We start from the raw sequence: 18,730 nt of genomic DNA, 5'->3' as shown, positions 1-18,730 counted from the left end.
GTTTTTTTTTAAATATAGAGGGTCTTTATGTCAATGACCGCCGTGGATCAATTTTTAAACTGAGAATTGATAGTAAAAAGCAAATACACTTTATTTATAGTAATGAATGTTAAAAATGTACAGATAAACGCTAACATTATCGAAATTAATATAAAAACAAATAAAAAAAGGGAATTTTAGAGGAAAAAAATGAGGAGCCCAGCTAGAATAACAATTTTCGTGTCCAAAAATACCATGACTTTTGATACCTTTTCTGAAATTCTCCAGTCATAAAATCTTTTACAAAATTCATCGGGTCACTAATTATATTAAATAGAGAGGGTCTATAAAATATTTCAATGACCGTCGTGGATTGAATAGTAAACTGAGAATTAATAGTAAAAACCAAACACATTTTATTTATAGTAATGAAAGTTCATAATATACTACACGTATGTTCATATTGAAATGAATAGAAAACAAAAAAATGGGAATTTTGGGAAAAAAGGAGGAGGGGTTAAAAAATAATTCCCTCGACCCGAAGTACCTATAACTTTAGAAATATAAAAGACTTTCGATGCCCTTTAGGCCTGTTTAAAAAATAACCATAATTTCCACAAGTTCTTGGGACAGGACAATTATTTCCACGTTTTTCTCTGTATATTATCATTATACATATATACTATAAACAAAGTGTATTTGCAATTCACTATCAATACCAATAGTTTTCTATCCACAAGGGACACTGATATATATTTCTGTATACTACATACATATACTATGAATAAATTGTACCTGCTATAATTTACTATAAATTCCAATGGTTTACTGGGGGGGGGGGGGGGGGGGGGGGGGCTCTTAACTATTCACGGCGTTTATAGTAATTATAGTATATATGTATGTTCATAGTATACAGAAAAACAGAAGGAATAAAAATCGGTATTTTGAAAAAGGGAGAGGGCCAAAAGTGTGCTCAGTCCCCAAGTACCTTTGACTTTTGATACCTCTCCTGAAATTCTTACAGTTTACATACGCTCTATTACTATAACTCCATAGTTTTTACACATTTATTATAAGGTCCTATACTTTCCAGATAAACACAAAAAATTAAGCTCAGTCACTTGTAAAAAATTTATGTCCAATATCAATACAGAGATATTTTTTGTTTACAAACAACTTTTGTGTTCTTCAATCAGAGGCGCATTAGGGATATTGTCCCATATCATGGGTCCTATTGCGCCCCACATCCGATTGTTCAAACAATAAACAGGTTCATACAAGTTTTAGGTAAAACTATATAGATTGTTTATAAAATAACTATTTTAATAAGCATTTTGTGTTAAAACGTTAATCAAATTGAAAAAAAAATTCCTTTTTTCGATTGTAAATGACGTCATTGATCAATGTTAAATATCATGACAAACTTCGGGAACGTTTTTGTATTTCTGTTGACCATCCTTTGACCAACAGTAGACACTCTATTGGCACCTCAGGCTTATAGCTCGTTTCTGTGTGTGTAACATTTTAACGTTGTGTTTCCGTTGTGTCGTTTGTTTTCTCTTATATTTGAGTGTAAACACATTACTATAAGTCGTGTCAAGGTATTTTTCTATCCAAAATTCATGTATTTGGTTTTGATGTTATATTTGTTATTCTCATCGGATTTTGTATAATGCTTAGTCCGTATCTGTGTATGTTACATTTTAATGTTGTGTCGTTGTTCTCCTCTTATATTTAATGCACTTCCCTCAGTTTTGGTTTGTTACCCCAATTTTGTTTTTTGTCCATATATTTACGAGTTTTAAACAGCGGTATACTACTGTTGCCTTTGTTTATACATGTTATATTGAGTCTCATGATGATAAGCTTAACTATATGATATTGGTAATGTATTACTCTGCATTTAGTTCGTTCATTTTAATTAAGGAAAGTGGTTACACTTAGCTAGGTTACTAAAAGCAAGTCTCTTATGTTAGTAGTATATATGTCGTTTACATAGTAAATAAAACATAGATAATTCATACATATAGGTTGCAATTCTGTAAAAACAGAAAATGTAATTTCCCATAGGAACTACCTTTGCGGCTTAAACTGTGCCACCTTTACTATGAAGTTTCGTGAAAAATTACATCCCAGACCCGAAAGTTGATATTCACTTTTATGTTTTTCAAAGGTCAAAATATGCCTGTGCAGCATATTTTCAACATTTATATGCCTTGAACTTTTAAGAGTTTAAACTATACTAAAATTCTATGCTACCGTTCCTCCACTTTTGGACCTCCCAAGAATTAAATTTAAGGCGATTCCATGTTGTTCTATACTTGTAACATTTCAAAGTTATATCTCTATGAGATGAAACACAGAGATCATACCTAGGAACCAGTACTTTAACAAATTAACATATCAATGAATATTACATATCGTCCCAAAAGTGGTGTGGCTTGTGAAACACCTGTATTTACAAATGCAACCTATATTGATTATTCGTGATTAAAGTAAAGACTACATTTAGTTTGCAATTTGGTAACAATCGATGATAAAAATCGATAACAATAAAAAAGTAATTTTATAAACATATCTTCCTTTGCTATAAATATATATATATATGACGAAATATGTGTCATAAAAAAATGATAATGTTTTTCCATAGTAAAAGGGGAATATTAGCAATGGTCATGCGACAACCGACTAACCATGTAATTTCATCAATAAAAAATGAATTAAAAATTAATGTGCAAATCAAATATCATTATGAACAAATTGAATTCTAAATATGCCTAGTTTGACAAATAATGAATAAAAAAATCTAAATATATAATACAGAAATTATCAGAAATCTCATATTACACAGTGTGTCTAAAATGTGAAAACAATAAAAGTAATTACTATTAGGCAATAGACTATCTTTATATTACCGAAATTTGACTCTGTTAATATAAGTTACCTACTCTGCGGTTGGACATCTAGGTACTCAGTCAAATAAGAGCGACCAAAAGAAGTAAAATCAAATATATATTAAGCAGTGCAAAAAAAGATTACTGTTATTTTAAACTTGAACATACAAAGAACTGTTTTGATAGCCTTGTTATGCTCTATATACTTTATACTGCCACATGTTTTTATTGATTTAAAAAAAAAAAATTCTACAAATATTGTTCTTGCAAAACAGATTTGTTGAAATTCCTGTGCTCACATAGTGTCGAATTTTACAAAAAGAACAGTACATATTCATTTGGAGTTTTATATATTAAGTTGACATCTTTAATGCATATAAAAGGTGACACTGCTTTCTTCTCAACCTTCACGTCAAATATTTTTTTTGTGAAACACAATATATATAGTACATTACATCTGGTTTCATACAGAAAAAATGATCGAAAAAATAATCACCTAGAATATAACAGTTGTAGGTATTTAGCTCTGCATTTCATTACAGAAATTGATTTTGAGACATACACATAGTTCTTAATTGTTTTAAAGCTCGATTCTTTTTATTTGGGGTTTCTATTTAAAATGTTGAAACTTGAGTTTCATGGTCCGTAAGCTTGTAAACAGGAAATTAGAGGCGACCATTTGATTGAATAATTTGTCTGTAGAACTGGTTAAAACCATGCTCACGCCAAGTATTTGTTTTTTTTTTAAACAAAGATAAATTATGCAAATTTTTTTGAAAAAATGTCAAAGACTAACATGACTAATAAGGGAAAATAATAGTGATATTTCTCACTATATGCAGTTCCTTGCTTTGTATATAACGCACTTTGTGAACACATTTTTACAAGCTGTTTATGGCTTCTTCGAGCGTTATACCGTACCAAATAGCGGGAATATCGGGTAGTGTCTTCCTTCGATATCTGTCGGTTAGTTTCTGTTGATAAGTGCACATAACATACATCCAGTATTTTGACGTGTCATGTGTTGGCTGAATGTCCCAGTCTGGGTAATGTTTTTTGTAGTCTTTATATTGTCGTGATTTCCCCTTATATTCATCTATGTCATAGGCCACATAGTCGGCTTCTGTTTGGATTATTTCATTGCAAAAGTTTACTACAAGTGACTTGTTCCACTCGTAAGTGAAGCCGCGGATGCCTTTTGGACGATGTTGTATACATTGATGTGGTCTGCCTTCCGTAACATGGTATTTATCAGTAATCATACATGGTTCTGCACAGAACATACACTTTTCCTCACAGCCCCATAACTTTTCCATAATTAAACCAAGAACGTCCTTCTTCCACTGCACGTTATCGCTTGTGGTTTCAATAAATGTGTTGTTGACTTGGTTTTCTACCTTGTTCATTTCCTCGAAAAGAACCTTCTTGAAATTTAAAATATCGGATATATTTCGGTCGAGTACATGGACAAAAATCTCTTCAGTAACTGGTAATATATCATATTTTTTCATTTTACGAACAAACACATTTATCCATTTAGATGAACAAACTTTCTCCTTCTCTTCTAAGAGTATTGTAGTTTCAGATATCGCCGTTAATACCGTTTCGAATATTTTAGTTGTTCTGCTCTTTGCAAGTAAGCCGTAATGGTGGATATCATCAGTTTTGTTATGGAAAATGTATTTGTACAAATAGTCCGAAAGCCAATTTCTAGTAAAAGTAGCTGGTTCCTTAACAAAGGCCATGTATGCATCAAAATTGTTGTTTCGTGCTAGTTCGATCATAATTGTTTTCATCAAGGTATACTTTTCCCGAGAAAATGAGACCATCACCTTGTTTGCTACATCCATAGGAACTAGAGTAGAAACATGATCAGTCACAATTTTCAACATAGCGTCTTTAAAAAAGCCAACAGTTATCATGTCCTCTGTTTTTTGTTCAAAAAGATTTGTAAAAAGAGTCCAGACTGTGTGTTTATATTCCTCCATTTGACTTCGAGGACTATGTTTTGAGTCGTACTGTTGATCTAACTCTGTAAATACAATTACTAAATGTCGAACGACATGTTCTATTATAAAAGCTCTATATGTAGAGTGCAAATTGAACTTGTAGTCATTGGAAGTATGTTCATTATGATCTTTAAAGTTCGCAGATATTATGTTAAGGATTTCACGGACATGCAAGTTGTCAAATCGTACATCAAGCTTGCGAAGTTCCTGTATTCTTCTGTCTATTTGGTGGAAAATATCATCAGTTATTGATGCAGCTTGCTCCCTGTACACCTCAATCGATTCTAACTCCTGCTCATCTGTATTTAACATGTTCCTGACGCTAATATGTTCATCCAAAATGCTATAACTCTTAATACTCCCTTTCAAATTTTCCCTTTTAACAACACTGCAATTTCCTCTGCTGTGCATGAAACCCAGCTCAGATTGAAATTCTTCAAATAACATTGCCTCAATTCGATCTGCGACTGAAGATGAGTTCTTTATGTCCTTAAAATTCAACTCATTCAACCAGATACTCCATCTCTGGTCAAACGTATCTTTTATTACTTCTTTACTCGGCGTTATACCTTGTAAGTTCCTGGCAAATTTTTGGGCAAGTTCATTTATTTGTTTTTCGTATTTAACTCTCTCTTTTCGTTGAATCATTTTTGCTTTTATTTCCTCTTTTATATTATTCATGTCAGTTTTGGATTTCATTATCAAGTTTTCAGAAATAATATTCATCCTTTTTAGTTTCATTTCTTTCCACTGAATCATGACTTCCGTTAAATTGTTTGTTTCAATAAAAGAAACCAACCGTTTTCTTTGAGCTTTCATTTTTGTTTCTAATTCTGATGAAAAGGTACGAAGAGAGTCATTTGCGGAGGCGTCCAAATTATCGATACACTCCTGACTGAGTTTGCCCATTGTAACTGTCGATACAAATTCATACTGAAACTTTTCAAGTTCCCATACTATTGCATGATACACTCTTTCAATTTCGTTGTAAGCCTTTAGTTCCAAACTGTTACGGAAGCTATATACAAAGTCGTCTTTTAAAATTCCATTCCAGATGTCTTTTATACGCGTTATTGTGTCTGTAATAGTCAAATATGTCTTCCTTTTTGATGCAAGATTGCTAAGGATTGTATTTCTAACTTCACCTACACGCTTACAATAACCTGGATTTACAGGTGCCATTGGTGGATCTCCTAGCCAGAGATCTGAAAAATACGAAACATTTTTCTCACAGTCGAAATCAATAACTTGACTGAACGTTTGAATATCTGCGACGTCTTCTTGTTCGGCAGCTGCTTTTGCCATTTCGTCTAAGCTTTGAACAAATATCTGTCTTTCCTCCAGCATTTTACTAATTGCACCGGCATCCGAAACATTTTGATGAATGAATAAACAGCTTTGCTTAAGATTTAGTTTTTTGTTGACAAGCTTTAGTCTCAAAAATGCATGAACTGCAATTTGAAGGATGTCTTTGACTTCTGAAGTGTTTTCACCTTTCACATTGACTATTGTTATATCTCCCAAACCGATCACAAACGTAGCGAGCATATTATCATGTCTTAATTCGCCTGTTCCGTCATACCTTTGAGAACGTAATCCCTCTGTATCAAAGACAACAATATAGTCAAACCCATAATTCCCCTTGCTTACAGGAACTAATTGCATAAAAACACCACTTGTACATCTACCGGCATTTACTGCGAATTGTAATCCGAACAGTGTGTTGAGTAGTGTTGATTTTCCGGAACTTTGGAGGCCAACAACGGATATAGACAAAAGTTTTTTATCATGTATTAATTGTTTGACTTGATAAAGAACAGCTTCAACCCACATTAATGGAACGTGTGTGGTATCGCCATCAAGAATTTCCAAGGGCTCACCAAGTAAAAGAAGTTTCGCTGCAATTTTTGGGAGCGTTGTTGATAACATTTCAATTGCACTACTCATTCCATCCTCGTAACTTTTACATGTTTCAATTGATTCAAAAATTTGTCCGCATTCTCTCATTAAATGTTCGAACCGAAAGGGAGCACTATTGAGATTTGATTTGCTTTTCTTAACTTGTTCTTCTGCTTCGCTAATATCTTTGTTTACACCTTTAGCTAACTCAAGTGTTTGACAATCAGACTGGTAGCGTGCCAAACAATTAGACGTCACGGTTCTTGATCGATCATTCAACATAAGTTTCATCCATTCAGTGACCACACCAAAACAGTGATCATTATTTAAAAACTCTTCAAAAATATCTATTGTCATCTGCATGAATTCATGCATATTTGCTACGGTTTTAAGTTGTAACTGACGCTGTTTTTTCATCTCTTCTTGATAAGATGACCTTTCTTGAGGGGAGGTGCATTTCGATGCTCTGTTAATGATTTTAGAATTTTCGCTCCAGATATGCCATGGCTCTCCTTGTAAAGGAGTTATAAGTTTCTTAACATCGATTACTTCTTTAGGAATTAGTTTTAATACATCTGTAGCCTTTTCTCTTGCTTTTCTAAGGTCATCCGAATCTTTATTCCGTTTAAAATCTGTGTCAGTTTCTACAACTATCCTTGTGGAAAGAGGTTCCGCATCTGTCTTCTTTAGCACAGCTGACAATTGCGCCAATAGGATTCTTTTAACTTCAGATACGGGCACATTTTGTTTATTCATTGCCAAAGGACACAGTTTAGTTTTCATGTTTTGCTCAGGGATCTGTTTTGAATACTTTTGACAAATTTCTTTAGACGTTCTACTGTCATATTTGTAGGCATCTAAAGCCAAAACAACTCCACCAGTAACTACAGTTTGCAAATTATGCAAAGTATCTTGCGTATTTGTGTCCTGAAGAGTGTCTAGATCAACTAAAATTACCATAACAGATGAAAGTCTTGAGAGCAATTGCAACTGTTTTTGTTCCGTCTGAGAATTCCCTCTTAAGTTCAAAAACATGGTGATTTTGTCAAAGTTTTTTGTTTCTCTTGATGGAAGGAACCAAGCAGCTTCTATAATACCTTGGCTAATTGTTTTAGGTGTAGTTCCTAGAGGACAGTTTTCGTTAAAGAATGTTTCATGGTTGCTGTCGGAAAGTAAGGTGTTTATTAGTTTTGACTTTGAAATGGATGGTCTCCCAAATCGAACAAAGCTTACAATGTGACAATGACAATTTATCGCTAATGTTTGTCTAACGAGATTACTAGGTGTTGTTTCGTCTAATACAACAGTATGGAAAACAGAGTTTGTTAGAGTCAGTTCGTTTATTGCAGATGGAACAACAACGGGGATTGCTAGTTTGCACATGAATAATTTTGCTGCTAAAACATTCCTAAGGGATTGAGAACTGCAGAGAAATATGGCTACCAAAAGGTCAAGCGGATTCGCATTGATTTGCGTGTCTTCTGTGTCAGTGTCAAACATACTTAATTCTGCCCAATTATCTTCCTCGTCAACACATATTTTGGAATTTTTATCAGTATCGTTTTCTTTAGAGATTCTCTCAAGAAAATCTTGCAGCATTTTATCACGACAGGTAGAGTTCATCATCATTAAATTTTCTAAAACCATCCATGGTAATTGGGATAGAGTGATTTCTTCTGATTGTGTCCGTATTTTCATAACGTCCACAAGTGTAATCTTCTGAGGATATACTGTATCTAAACCGAATTTACTCATAAAGTCGAGGATGGCTATTTGTCGTGTTGTCATTGTTGTTTTGTGTTCCTGCGTTCCCATATATGTATCTTTGATTTCAGATATTGGTTTATCCTGCTGACCTGATGTATGCATACATGAACTAGACTGTTCTGGTCTTGAATGAAGTTCTCTCTCTGTTTTGTCCTCTCTTGTTTTTATTTTTGTTTCCGTGTTTGTTTGTTTTTCTGATGTCTGTGTAATTGGTGAGCTATGTGCGATGCCGGATTCTACTTTCTGATTGTAATCTTTACACTCTTTTTTCTCCGAAATATCTTCGTTAATGTTTATGTCGTCATCTGTGTTTTCTATTTCTGTTTCCACTTTGTTCTTATCAAAGTCCAGTCTTTCTTGCGACTCCAAGATTTGTGCTGTGGTTGTTCTTGTTGACTGTGACGACTGGTTATTATCATCACGATCTGGAATCTTAGAAGTGTTTTGTGTTGTTTCCGAAACGTCATTTGATTTATCTACATTTATAACGAAATTGTTTCTATTAACGTTCTGGTTTCCATGTGGTTGTGACTCCACAAGGCTTTGTTGGCGGTCTGTTAAACTTGAATCTAATGTCAAGGCAGTTTTTAGATAGCCATCTGTTATTTCGTTGATCGGTTTAATATCCTGACTTTCCTGTGTGTGTGGTTCTGCAGGTTTGGGTTCCGTGTTTTTTAGTGACCTTGACGTTTCAAACGATTGTGGGTTAGGTGTCATATTTGCATTGGTAGTCTGATTATGATCATTACTATCAGTATGGTAAGAACTATCATGATTTGGATTTCTCTTGATAGGGTAGTTCATACTCTCCGTCTCTAAAACATTTTCTGAGCATGCAGCAATAGACGTTAAATTCTGTTGAGATGTCGCCTCATTTGTGATATTACCGATTGTCTCGACATCCGAGACAACCAATTTTATGGATTTTATATCAACTGTATCCTTATCTTCTTTGTTCGACTCATAAGTCAGTCTTGAATCTCTTTTTCTTTCATCAACAGAAGGTAGTTGTTTCGTCTGGAAAACATTAACAGTCCGCATTTTAACAGCTATTATTTACACGAAAAAAGTCATTAAAATACCAAAACTGAATCTTGTTATATGAAGCATGAACTTGTATCACTAACATATAATTTTAGACCGTTATCATAAATTACATCATTCACACCAGAAACCTACTGATTTTATTGACTTGTGATAGAGTTATACCATTTTTGACTACAATTGATGTAGAATGAAACAAGAATTTGGTACATTTTTAAGCTTCCAATATCTGAATATCACATTAAAACAAATTGTCAGAAAGCTAGAAAACGCGAATTGTTTAGAAAGCTTAACTTGTATGCCATAACAGCGAGTAATAAACCAAAAACCACAATAAATATAGGTCGATTTTTTTTTTAAATAAAATGTTCTTACAGATCAGACGACAAATATCTAACCTATTCCCCAAATTCATACATAGAAACACGAAGATTCAGTGAAACAATCAACATAAAATAGAGATAAAGGCAATTTAACCAAACATGTAAGCAACTGCTGATCCACACGTATCACCTGTTTTATAGACTTTGTTTTATAGACCTTCTGAAATATCTTGCGGAGTAACATCCGTAAAAAAAATCAAGTTCAAATTTAAACAAAACATAACCCTACATTGTATCTCTTTGATAAGTTAATTTATTTATTTTAATTTTAAATTATTTAGCAAATAAAACACCACTATAAAATAAATTTGGGAATCCGAAGCGTTCTAGATTTCCTTGCATCAGAAACGTTCAAGCCCAAAAAATTGAAAGCCACGGATTTATAAATATCTGAGCAGAGACTAAAATTCTTCCAACCTTAACTAAGAGAGAGTTGGAACCTTAGTTTCCTAAACATTTCAAAATTAATTAACATACAACTGAACAAAATATTCAAAAATCATTCGAGAACTGATGGAATGAGCCTATCATACCGCTTAGAATTTAGTATACCAATAGCGATATTCACTAATATTCCAGATTTTGTGTGTGTTAGAAGCGATTTATTAGATGCAAAATTATATTCGACGTTATATGCCTATGACATCGGATATCAATTCATTCTCAGCGTATATGGTTGAAGTTGATTGTCGTGTTAGATTATAAATAATTTGTTATGAGATTATACATACAATAAAAGTAAAAATTGATAGTTTTTCCTGACAGTGCTAGGTCCTTGTCGTTTACCAAATAAAAAACTAATCAATATGCATTCAACTAAAATGAGTGTTTCTAAATCAGTAACGTCTATATTAAATGAAATAGTTGGATTATTTTAAGATTGAATATTTACTTTGTCTGAATAAAACCCTGTGTAGGAAACGACTTATTTCGAAAGAATGGAAAACAGCGATCTAAGAAGTACATGATAACCTTTGAATTAAAACCAATTATTTATACCATGTTTTCATGTTAATAATGAGTTAAAGATATGTCGTTTAGATAGTATTAAGTATATATTTATTCATTGTATAAAATTGTATCTAAGAAATTGCTTATGGTATGGTATGATTTTTAAATAATCCACATGTCTGTGGAAGGGAGGGTAATTAATATGTTGAAAAAAATCCCACATACTTACATCGCGTGGTAGTGTTTTATTTTTTATTGTTAGGCCACCAATATAGTCACTTCCACATTCTTCCTTACAGCTGCCTTGAAGGTCTAATGTGTATCTACAGATATGTATTGTAAACGTAAGCTGTTTTAAAATTATTTTGACTAGACAAAATAGTTTATTTCCAATTCTAAAATACCCAACTTTGAAAAACAATATTTGCGTACCTTTGGTGAAAAAATGAACATATATATATGAAATCGTAATAGCATGTTTAATTATCTTGGTAAAATAAACATATCATTTATTGGTATGCATCAATAGGAATTTGGTTTAGTAATGAAATTTCAATTTTTATGACAAAATAGATAACCACATAATTTTTATGTTATTTTGTATGTAAAGCAAGACTTTTTTCAATTCTTTAATGATCTATGATTTATTATTTAAAATTCTTCGCTCCTAAAATGTCATAACGTTTTGCTTATTTTCGTGATATATTATAAAAGAAAATCCATGTTTAACCTAAGCGTGACAATTAATATTCGCCAAATGTTTCGAAACGTGAAAGTTGGAAATTTTATTTAACTCGCTCACAGAAAACAGCTGGTTTACTGTAATTTAAACCCATAATTAATGCAAAGATGTTTACTGCAATCGAGCTGGTTAATACTCAGAATGATTTTCCCAGAGATGCAGACATGAGCTCTTCCGAATTATTTCCAATGCGTGAAAAGTAAACATCAGTTTAAAAATAAATGAAAGCCAATGGCGCTTTTTTCAGCTTTTCCTTTTTTTTATGATTTAGTAGCTTTACACTTGATTCGTCATTACCTTGATTCATTATATCTGTCGAGTTTAACGATTTCGTCTACTGACGTCTCTGTTGGAGTTCCATCCGATGAAACGTTCACATTCTCTTGTCTAATCCTTAAGTTAAAGAAAAGTATGCAGACAAAGGTATAATGTACTTTTAAGTTGAAACGCATTATCATTGATATCTGTTGAACTATGTTATTGAAAGTGTTTAAACATTAAGAGGTACTATGTTTTGACTCTTTAAATCAATGCACAGTTTTAATTTTTCATTTTGTTGTGTTTAAATTCAGAAAAAAGAGATAGGAAAGTAAATGGCCAACAAATTAATAAACTCTTAAGACAAATTGAAAAAGGGGTATTCTATAAAAAAACCATTAAACAAAATGTTAACAATCAACAAAACAAGTGGAAAACAATTGTCATTTACAGACGAAAATGGCGGAAATGTGTCTACTCCGACAACTAGTCTCAACACAAATTGACTTTCGTACAATCACAAGAAACCATAAAAAAAAACCATGACCACATGGCCACTCTAACCATGGGTCAAATAAAACTAATTGATTTTTTTTAAATATATATTGGTGTTATATTTTTGTTTTAATCCCAAGTTGTCGTGAACGATATATCATATTCTTAATCAATACTAGCATTATTTCAAACATGCTTTGAATGATATGCATTTAAGTCAACAAATAGTTAAGACAAACAAAAATTTAACCAATTTACTGGAATATCAAAATTAGTCGTTTTACATTAATATCGTTAAAGTGGATGCTGTATCGTTTGTTGCATTTTCATGGTGAGATCAAGTAAATGATATATTATAAAGTAAGTCCAGTTAAAGAAGTTAATCATGATTAAACAGGGACGAAAGAAACCAGAGGGACAGGCAAACTCATAAATCGAAAATAAACTATCAACGCCATGGCTAAAAATGAAAAAGACAAACAGAAAAACAATAGTACACATGACACAACATAGAAAACTAAGGAATAAGCAACACGAACCCCATCAAAAACTAGGGGTGATCTCATGTGCTGCGGAAGGGTAAGCAGACCCTGATCCACATGTGGCACCCGTAAACTGAGGTTAAATAAGAACAATTCATACCACTGTACCCTGATTTTTGACAATTAACCTAATGAGTCGGTTTGTTTTCGGTACATCGTTATCGAAATGATGGATATTTGTGCAACTGTCTTTCAAGTGAGAAATTAAGCGAGCTATACACACAGGTTTAATCCATCAACATGTACATAGGTAAATGCCTGTAACAATGCAGGAATATGAAAGTAATTTTCTATTCCCTTGATGTGTTTGCCATTTTGATTTTTAAAATTTAGTTATAAGGGTTCTTAACATGTAGAAGGCATAGCACTATCTATACAAGAGGCATTATATTAAGGAATATTATTGGAAGTTTTTTTTACACATTTGTAACAATTTATATGCGTGTAGAATTTCTGACGAGAAAATCGGTAATTTTCTCAATAGCAACATGTAGTTGGATTATAGAATTCGACGACATTTAAAACAAAAGCTATCATGGCAAAAATATCATTTTTGTAAGAGAATTGGTAAAGAGACAAATGATATCACAGGAAATGCAGACATGCATTCTTACTCCTTTGTTCTGAGTGCAGTAGTGTAGTGATAGACGGTCAGACTAATATATAAACAATTTATTTCCCTCATTCTATAAAGTCCTAATGATTAACATTGTACTCCTGTCAGGAGAACTGCTTTGTCCTGAGCTCAGCATGGTCCTAAGGATAAATACAGCCAGAGCAAGGGTCCCTTGCAGCCTAGATACTGATGACAGTCACTGACGACAAGGACAAGGACAACAACTGAAAACGGAAACTGAAAAAACATGAGCTTTTCACTTTCGTTGGTAATAATTATAGAGAGTCTACCCCTAGAGAAAGTATACTGTTATGCAACAATCCACGAGTAACTTTATAACCAAATAAACCATCTAGCACTATACTCGTTTCCAATATTTATCAAATTTAGAAACGACGGTATTTCGAGTCACATGCACATTACATATGTATGTTCACATCAGTATTAAGATTAGTTCCAGCATCACGGCGAAAGTGTTTGCCTTCCATATGTTTTGGCAGATAGATAATTGATTCGTTCCTTACCTTCTATCAATATGTCTGTGAAGTGTTTTGTTTTCGTCTTCAGACATTTCTGTTGGAATTCCATCTGACGAAGTGCTCATTTTCCCTTGTCTAAGTCTAAGTTCAAAGCTAGAAGTAAAAACATAAATATAATGTATTTTAAAATTGAATCGCATATCCGTTTAGATTTTTAAAAATAAATTATCATTAAGGTTTAAACATGATAATAATCTCTTTAATCAATGTAAACAAATAAATATAAATGCTGTTTCAACTCAAAAGCAAACGACCAACTTATGCAAAATGAGTGTTAAGTAAGTTACCTGGTCAAAATGAAGTTTTTTGTTTACTCAACTTGGTCTACTATTCTACCTCACACAGACATATTGCATTTTGTCTTCTCTTATTGAGATTTAAAATATTGAATCTGTCACGTGGTGACAATATCAATTATATTTTGACTTGCGTCTAATAGCACTCAGACAACTAGTTTTTATATATCTTTTTTTCGTTAGACCTCCGTAAAAACTGAATATGAAACCTTGGACAGCGTTTCCAGAACGAATTCCTTGTTTAAAGAATTATCTAAACTGCATTCTAAACAAACAGACGTTCTTAAATTTAAATTAAAGAATGTCTACTTATTATCCCACGTTGTCGTGAAAAAGATATGACATTCTTTATTGATATTGGCAATATTTCAAAAATATTTTAAAAGCAATGATTAGTATGCATTTAATTCAAAAACGAATTAAGACAGAAATAGATTTAACCGATTTACATAAATGTGACGTAAGTGAAAAACTTAGTCATTTTATAATGATAGGTAAATAACGAAAAAGTATTATGGCTGCGACCTAAATTATGAAAACAAACAGGCTGGCATGTCAGTAACTGCTAGAAGTCCGTTGTTAATTCATGTATCATTGACATTTTGTTTAGTTTCTTTTGTAACCTATTCTGACATCGGACTCGGATTTCTTTTAGACTGAGTTTTACTTTGCTTTTGTCATGTAATGATTTTTCTTCATTTGCTAGAGGTATATGGCGCCTCAGGGTTGATATCTCAAGTTTAATCCCGATGTATTTTTGCGCCTGTCCCAAGTTAGAAGCCTCTGACCTTTGTTCGTCTTGTAGGATTTTCAATTATAGTTTCTTTTATATATTTAAGAGTTTAGTATGACGACCATTATCACTGAACTAGTATACATTTTTGATTATGGGCCACTCGAAGAACGCCTCCGGATGCGGGATTTTCTCACTGCATTGAAGACCCATTGGATAACTTCGGCTGTTATGTAATCTTTTGGTTGTTTTTTCCTTGACACTTTCTCCATTTCCATTCTCAAAGTTAAGATAAATAGAAGAGTGTGCTAACTCCTTTTCAGTATATATGCTTATATCAACTAATCAATTGGATATCATTATAAGTTAGTAAATGGTTTCTATATATCAAAAGGACATTTATCCATGTGCTTTTTAAGTATAAAAGATAATATTGTAAGGTATACCCACTGATGCTCATATTATAATATTTCAAATTGTTAAAATATTGTGATCTTATTTCTTCGGCTTCAAACAGCAGTAGTGAATGGATGAATTTTGTGTTCAACCTAGTTATTTTTTGTATTCTTAATCAATTATACAGCAAAAAATGGGAACAGATGGAGAAGACAAGAGAACAATAAGAAAAAAGTTAAATTAAAAAAATCTGAAATCCGAGAAAGCTCAAAACTAAACGTCTCTTGTCAAATGGCACAATCAAAACCAATAGCTCAAACGAATATAAAACAACTGCCATATTCCATACTTTGTACAGGCATTTTCTTAAGAATTTAGTACCAACAAAAACATCCATGCAGGCTTGTCGAAACAATGACGACAGAAGTGAAATTATAAACATATTACGAACAAATTTTCATATTTGAAACGAAATTGTAACGATGAAAAGTATTAAAAAAATAAAATAAATCACTCATAGTCAAATAAGATATACTTACTCAATTATGTTTTTTTTTATAAAAATGTCACCTTCATATTTTTATTATTTTTATTAGGTTAATGACATGGCAGCTATTAAAGTCACCCAATCACATATTATAAGGTCGGTCGTTAATAGTGGTAAAAAACATTAATATTTGGTAGAGAATCTTATAAACATGTAACAAGGTTAAAAGATGTTTATGAAACCCCAAAAAAATAATGAAAGACATTGGACATGGGGTCTTCTCGGTTGCAGTCAGTGAAATGTGATATTACATTCTCATTGAATTGTCAACTACAATTAAACGTTGTGTAATGCTCAGTTACGTTCTATTATATTTCAAAAAGGTCCTTCTAGGAAATAAGAACAGCATTTGAAAATCTTTTTTCAACTGTTAAACAGTACTTCTAGTAAAATTTAAAACTGTAGATGCGTGCATGGAATCTAAATTCATACTGAAAGCTGAATTGAATTATGTTCCTTATGTGGTAAACATATTAACTAATTAATGTTTATTTTTGAAAACAGTGTGGGTTTACAGGAAAATAGTTGATATACGATTGCGGTAAACATTATAATAACATTTGTTAAAACACAACGTGGAAAATGAAGTTATACATACTTCAAAATACTTGTAATAGATACCATAACCTGATAACACTCGACTGCGGTTACGAAAGATTAAAGATCTGTATATATTCAAGTACAATCTTAAACAATATCTGAACAAATCAAAGGAATATCTTCAATTGACGTGATTAAACGTGTCTTCTCATCTCAAGATCATAGGTAGACGACACTATCATAAATAGTATTTGAAAACTATCATAAATAGTGTGTAAAAGGCTGGTTTTTTGTACCAGTTCTATCTGATTTTGATCATATTATTGTATTATTTTTAAGCACTGGCTCAAGCTATTTTTGAAATTGTCGTATCCTCTTATATGAAATGAATTATCAAGACTTGCAATTGTTAAAAACAAAATACAAAAAAGGAATGGCTCTGAAAAAGGCAGGAGAAAAATATTAAAATTGCCTACGAAAATAACTACTAAGTATTACAATACCCGTTATCTGTTTCAAAAATGGCATTAAACTCTTATAACTGTTCCCTCGGCAAAATTATTAATTAAACATAAATAATTTTCATATTGCTTTTCATCTTTTAAAAAAACAAAACAGAAATAAAAACAGAATAAAATCCCCCTACCAGCCCCCTCCAAAAACGAAAAAAATCCAACAAAAATAATAACATAGTTACAACAATGAAGATATGGAGTATCGTTAGAAAGAGGTGGTCATAACATAAGGTAAAATTAATATGAGATTCAAAGAGTAAATTAGGAAAGTGGTATATTGATACAATCCTGCTGAGCTATACATTTGAAGACAAACCAGCCTGTAATGCATTGTATGGAAACTTTTTACGAATTCCTTACAAAACAAATCCACTCTTATTTATGTTTTAATATATATAGAATTATAGTCTTATAAATGTGCCAACTAAAACAAAACGTAATAAATTGCATGTATCAACAGTCTTAACATCAATCCGTAAAATATTTGAATACTTACATAGACACGGCTATCTCCTTAAAAATCTTTATAAAAGTGTACTTGATCAAAATGATCTGTTCACTCAGGATATATTTATATAGATTGCATGCTTACAAAGTTCAAATTTTTACCCATATAATAATTATTCACAAACATAATCCTATCTCTTCGTTAAACCTATATGATACTTTATTTGATCAGTACAATCTCTCCACTTAAAATACTTAGTACATAAAAATACATGTATGCACGAGTTTCTCAAAATTAAATTACGATTTTATGATTCTTTATTTATGTACATCTTTATATTTCGACAGCTATTGAAATCTACCTATTATGAATAAAATTTTGTTGAAGCACAAACGAACATTAGCCATGCAATGCAATATTTGATGTCATAAAATCATATTTGTAAAGTCTTATGAAGCGTAGCTAACATGTTACACATATTTTAACGACAAAAGTAATATCCTGTTTCAAATAAGATTTTTATTTCTTAAAGTTTTATCAATAATAGTTTCATGTATTACATTTGCGAAATCTGCTTACCCTTCCGGGGCTCCTGAGATCACCCCCAGTTTTTGGTGGGGTTCGTGTTACCTAGTCTTTAGTTTTCCATGTTGTGTCTTCTGTACTATTATTTGTCTGTTTCCGTTTTTATTTTAAGCCATGGCGTTGTCAGTTTATTTTCAATCTACGAGTTTGACTTTCCCTCTGATATCTTTCGTCCCTCTTTTGCAACAGTCACATAAAGATTACAGGTGCAAGCTTACTTATTACACGACCTGATTAAGGGATCTTTCATATTTAATGTAATGTAATAATGGTATGATAGTTATAGCAATCATTTTAACATAAAGTAAGCGTACGTTCAATAATGAAATGTTGATATGTACGTTCATGACACATATAGTTTAACGCAATTTATGTATAATTGGTAAATTCTTCATTTTGAAATTTAGTTACAACAGAACGATAAAAACCTTTATCAAATTCTATAATTCAAAGATTTGGTTGGACAGTTTTGCTGAATCTGTTCATTTCTTTTTAATTCGTGATATAACATCCACATTTTATTTTGTAGTTGTTTATAAAGCAGGTCAATTT

The 18,730-nt window shown here is 32.1% G+C and overlaps 1 protein-coding gene across 1 annotated transcript; it reads right to left on the bottom strand.

Annotated features, from left to right (window-relative positions):
• Positions 1 to 1,785: 1,785 nt before the first annotated feature.
• LOC139486064 (interferon-induced very large GTPase 1-like) lies at positions 1,786 to 17,991 on the bottom strand. Its single transcript, XM_071270754.1, has 5 exons — positions 17,642 to 17,991; positions 14,104 to 14,199; positions 11,966 to 12,061; positions 11,156 to 11,249; positions 1,786 to 9,565 (listed from the first exon to the last, which is right to left on the bottom strand). Exons 2-5 carry the CDS (start codon positions 14,181 to 14,183, stop codon positions 3,755 to 3,757), a joined length of 6,081 nt encoding a protein of 2,026 aa, XP_071126855.1. The 5' UTR covers positions 14,184 to 14,199; positions 17,642 to 17,991; the 3' UTR covers positions 1,786 to 3,754.
• Between the last annotated feature and the right edge of the window lie 739 nt (positions 17,992 to 18,730).

The sequence above is a fragment of the Mytilus edulis genome, chromosome 8 (genome assembly GCF_963676685.1).
Source record: "Mytilus edulis chromosome 8, xbMytEdul2.2, whole genome shotgun sequence".
NCBI lineage: Eukaryota > Metazoa > Mollusca > Bivalvia > Mytilida > Mytilidae > Mytilus > Mytilus edulis.
This window is presented reverse-complemented; position numbering and strand designations above follow the sequence as displayed.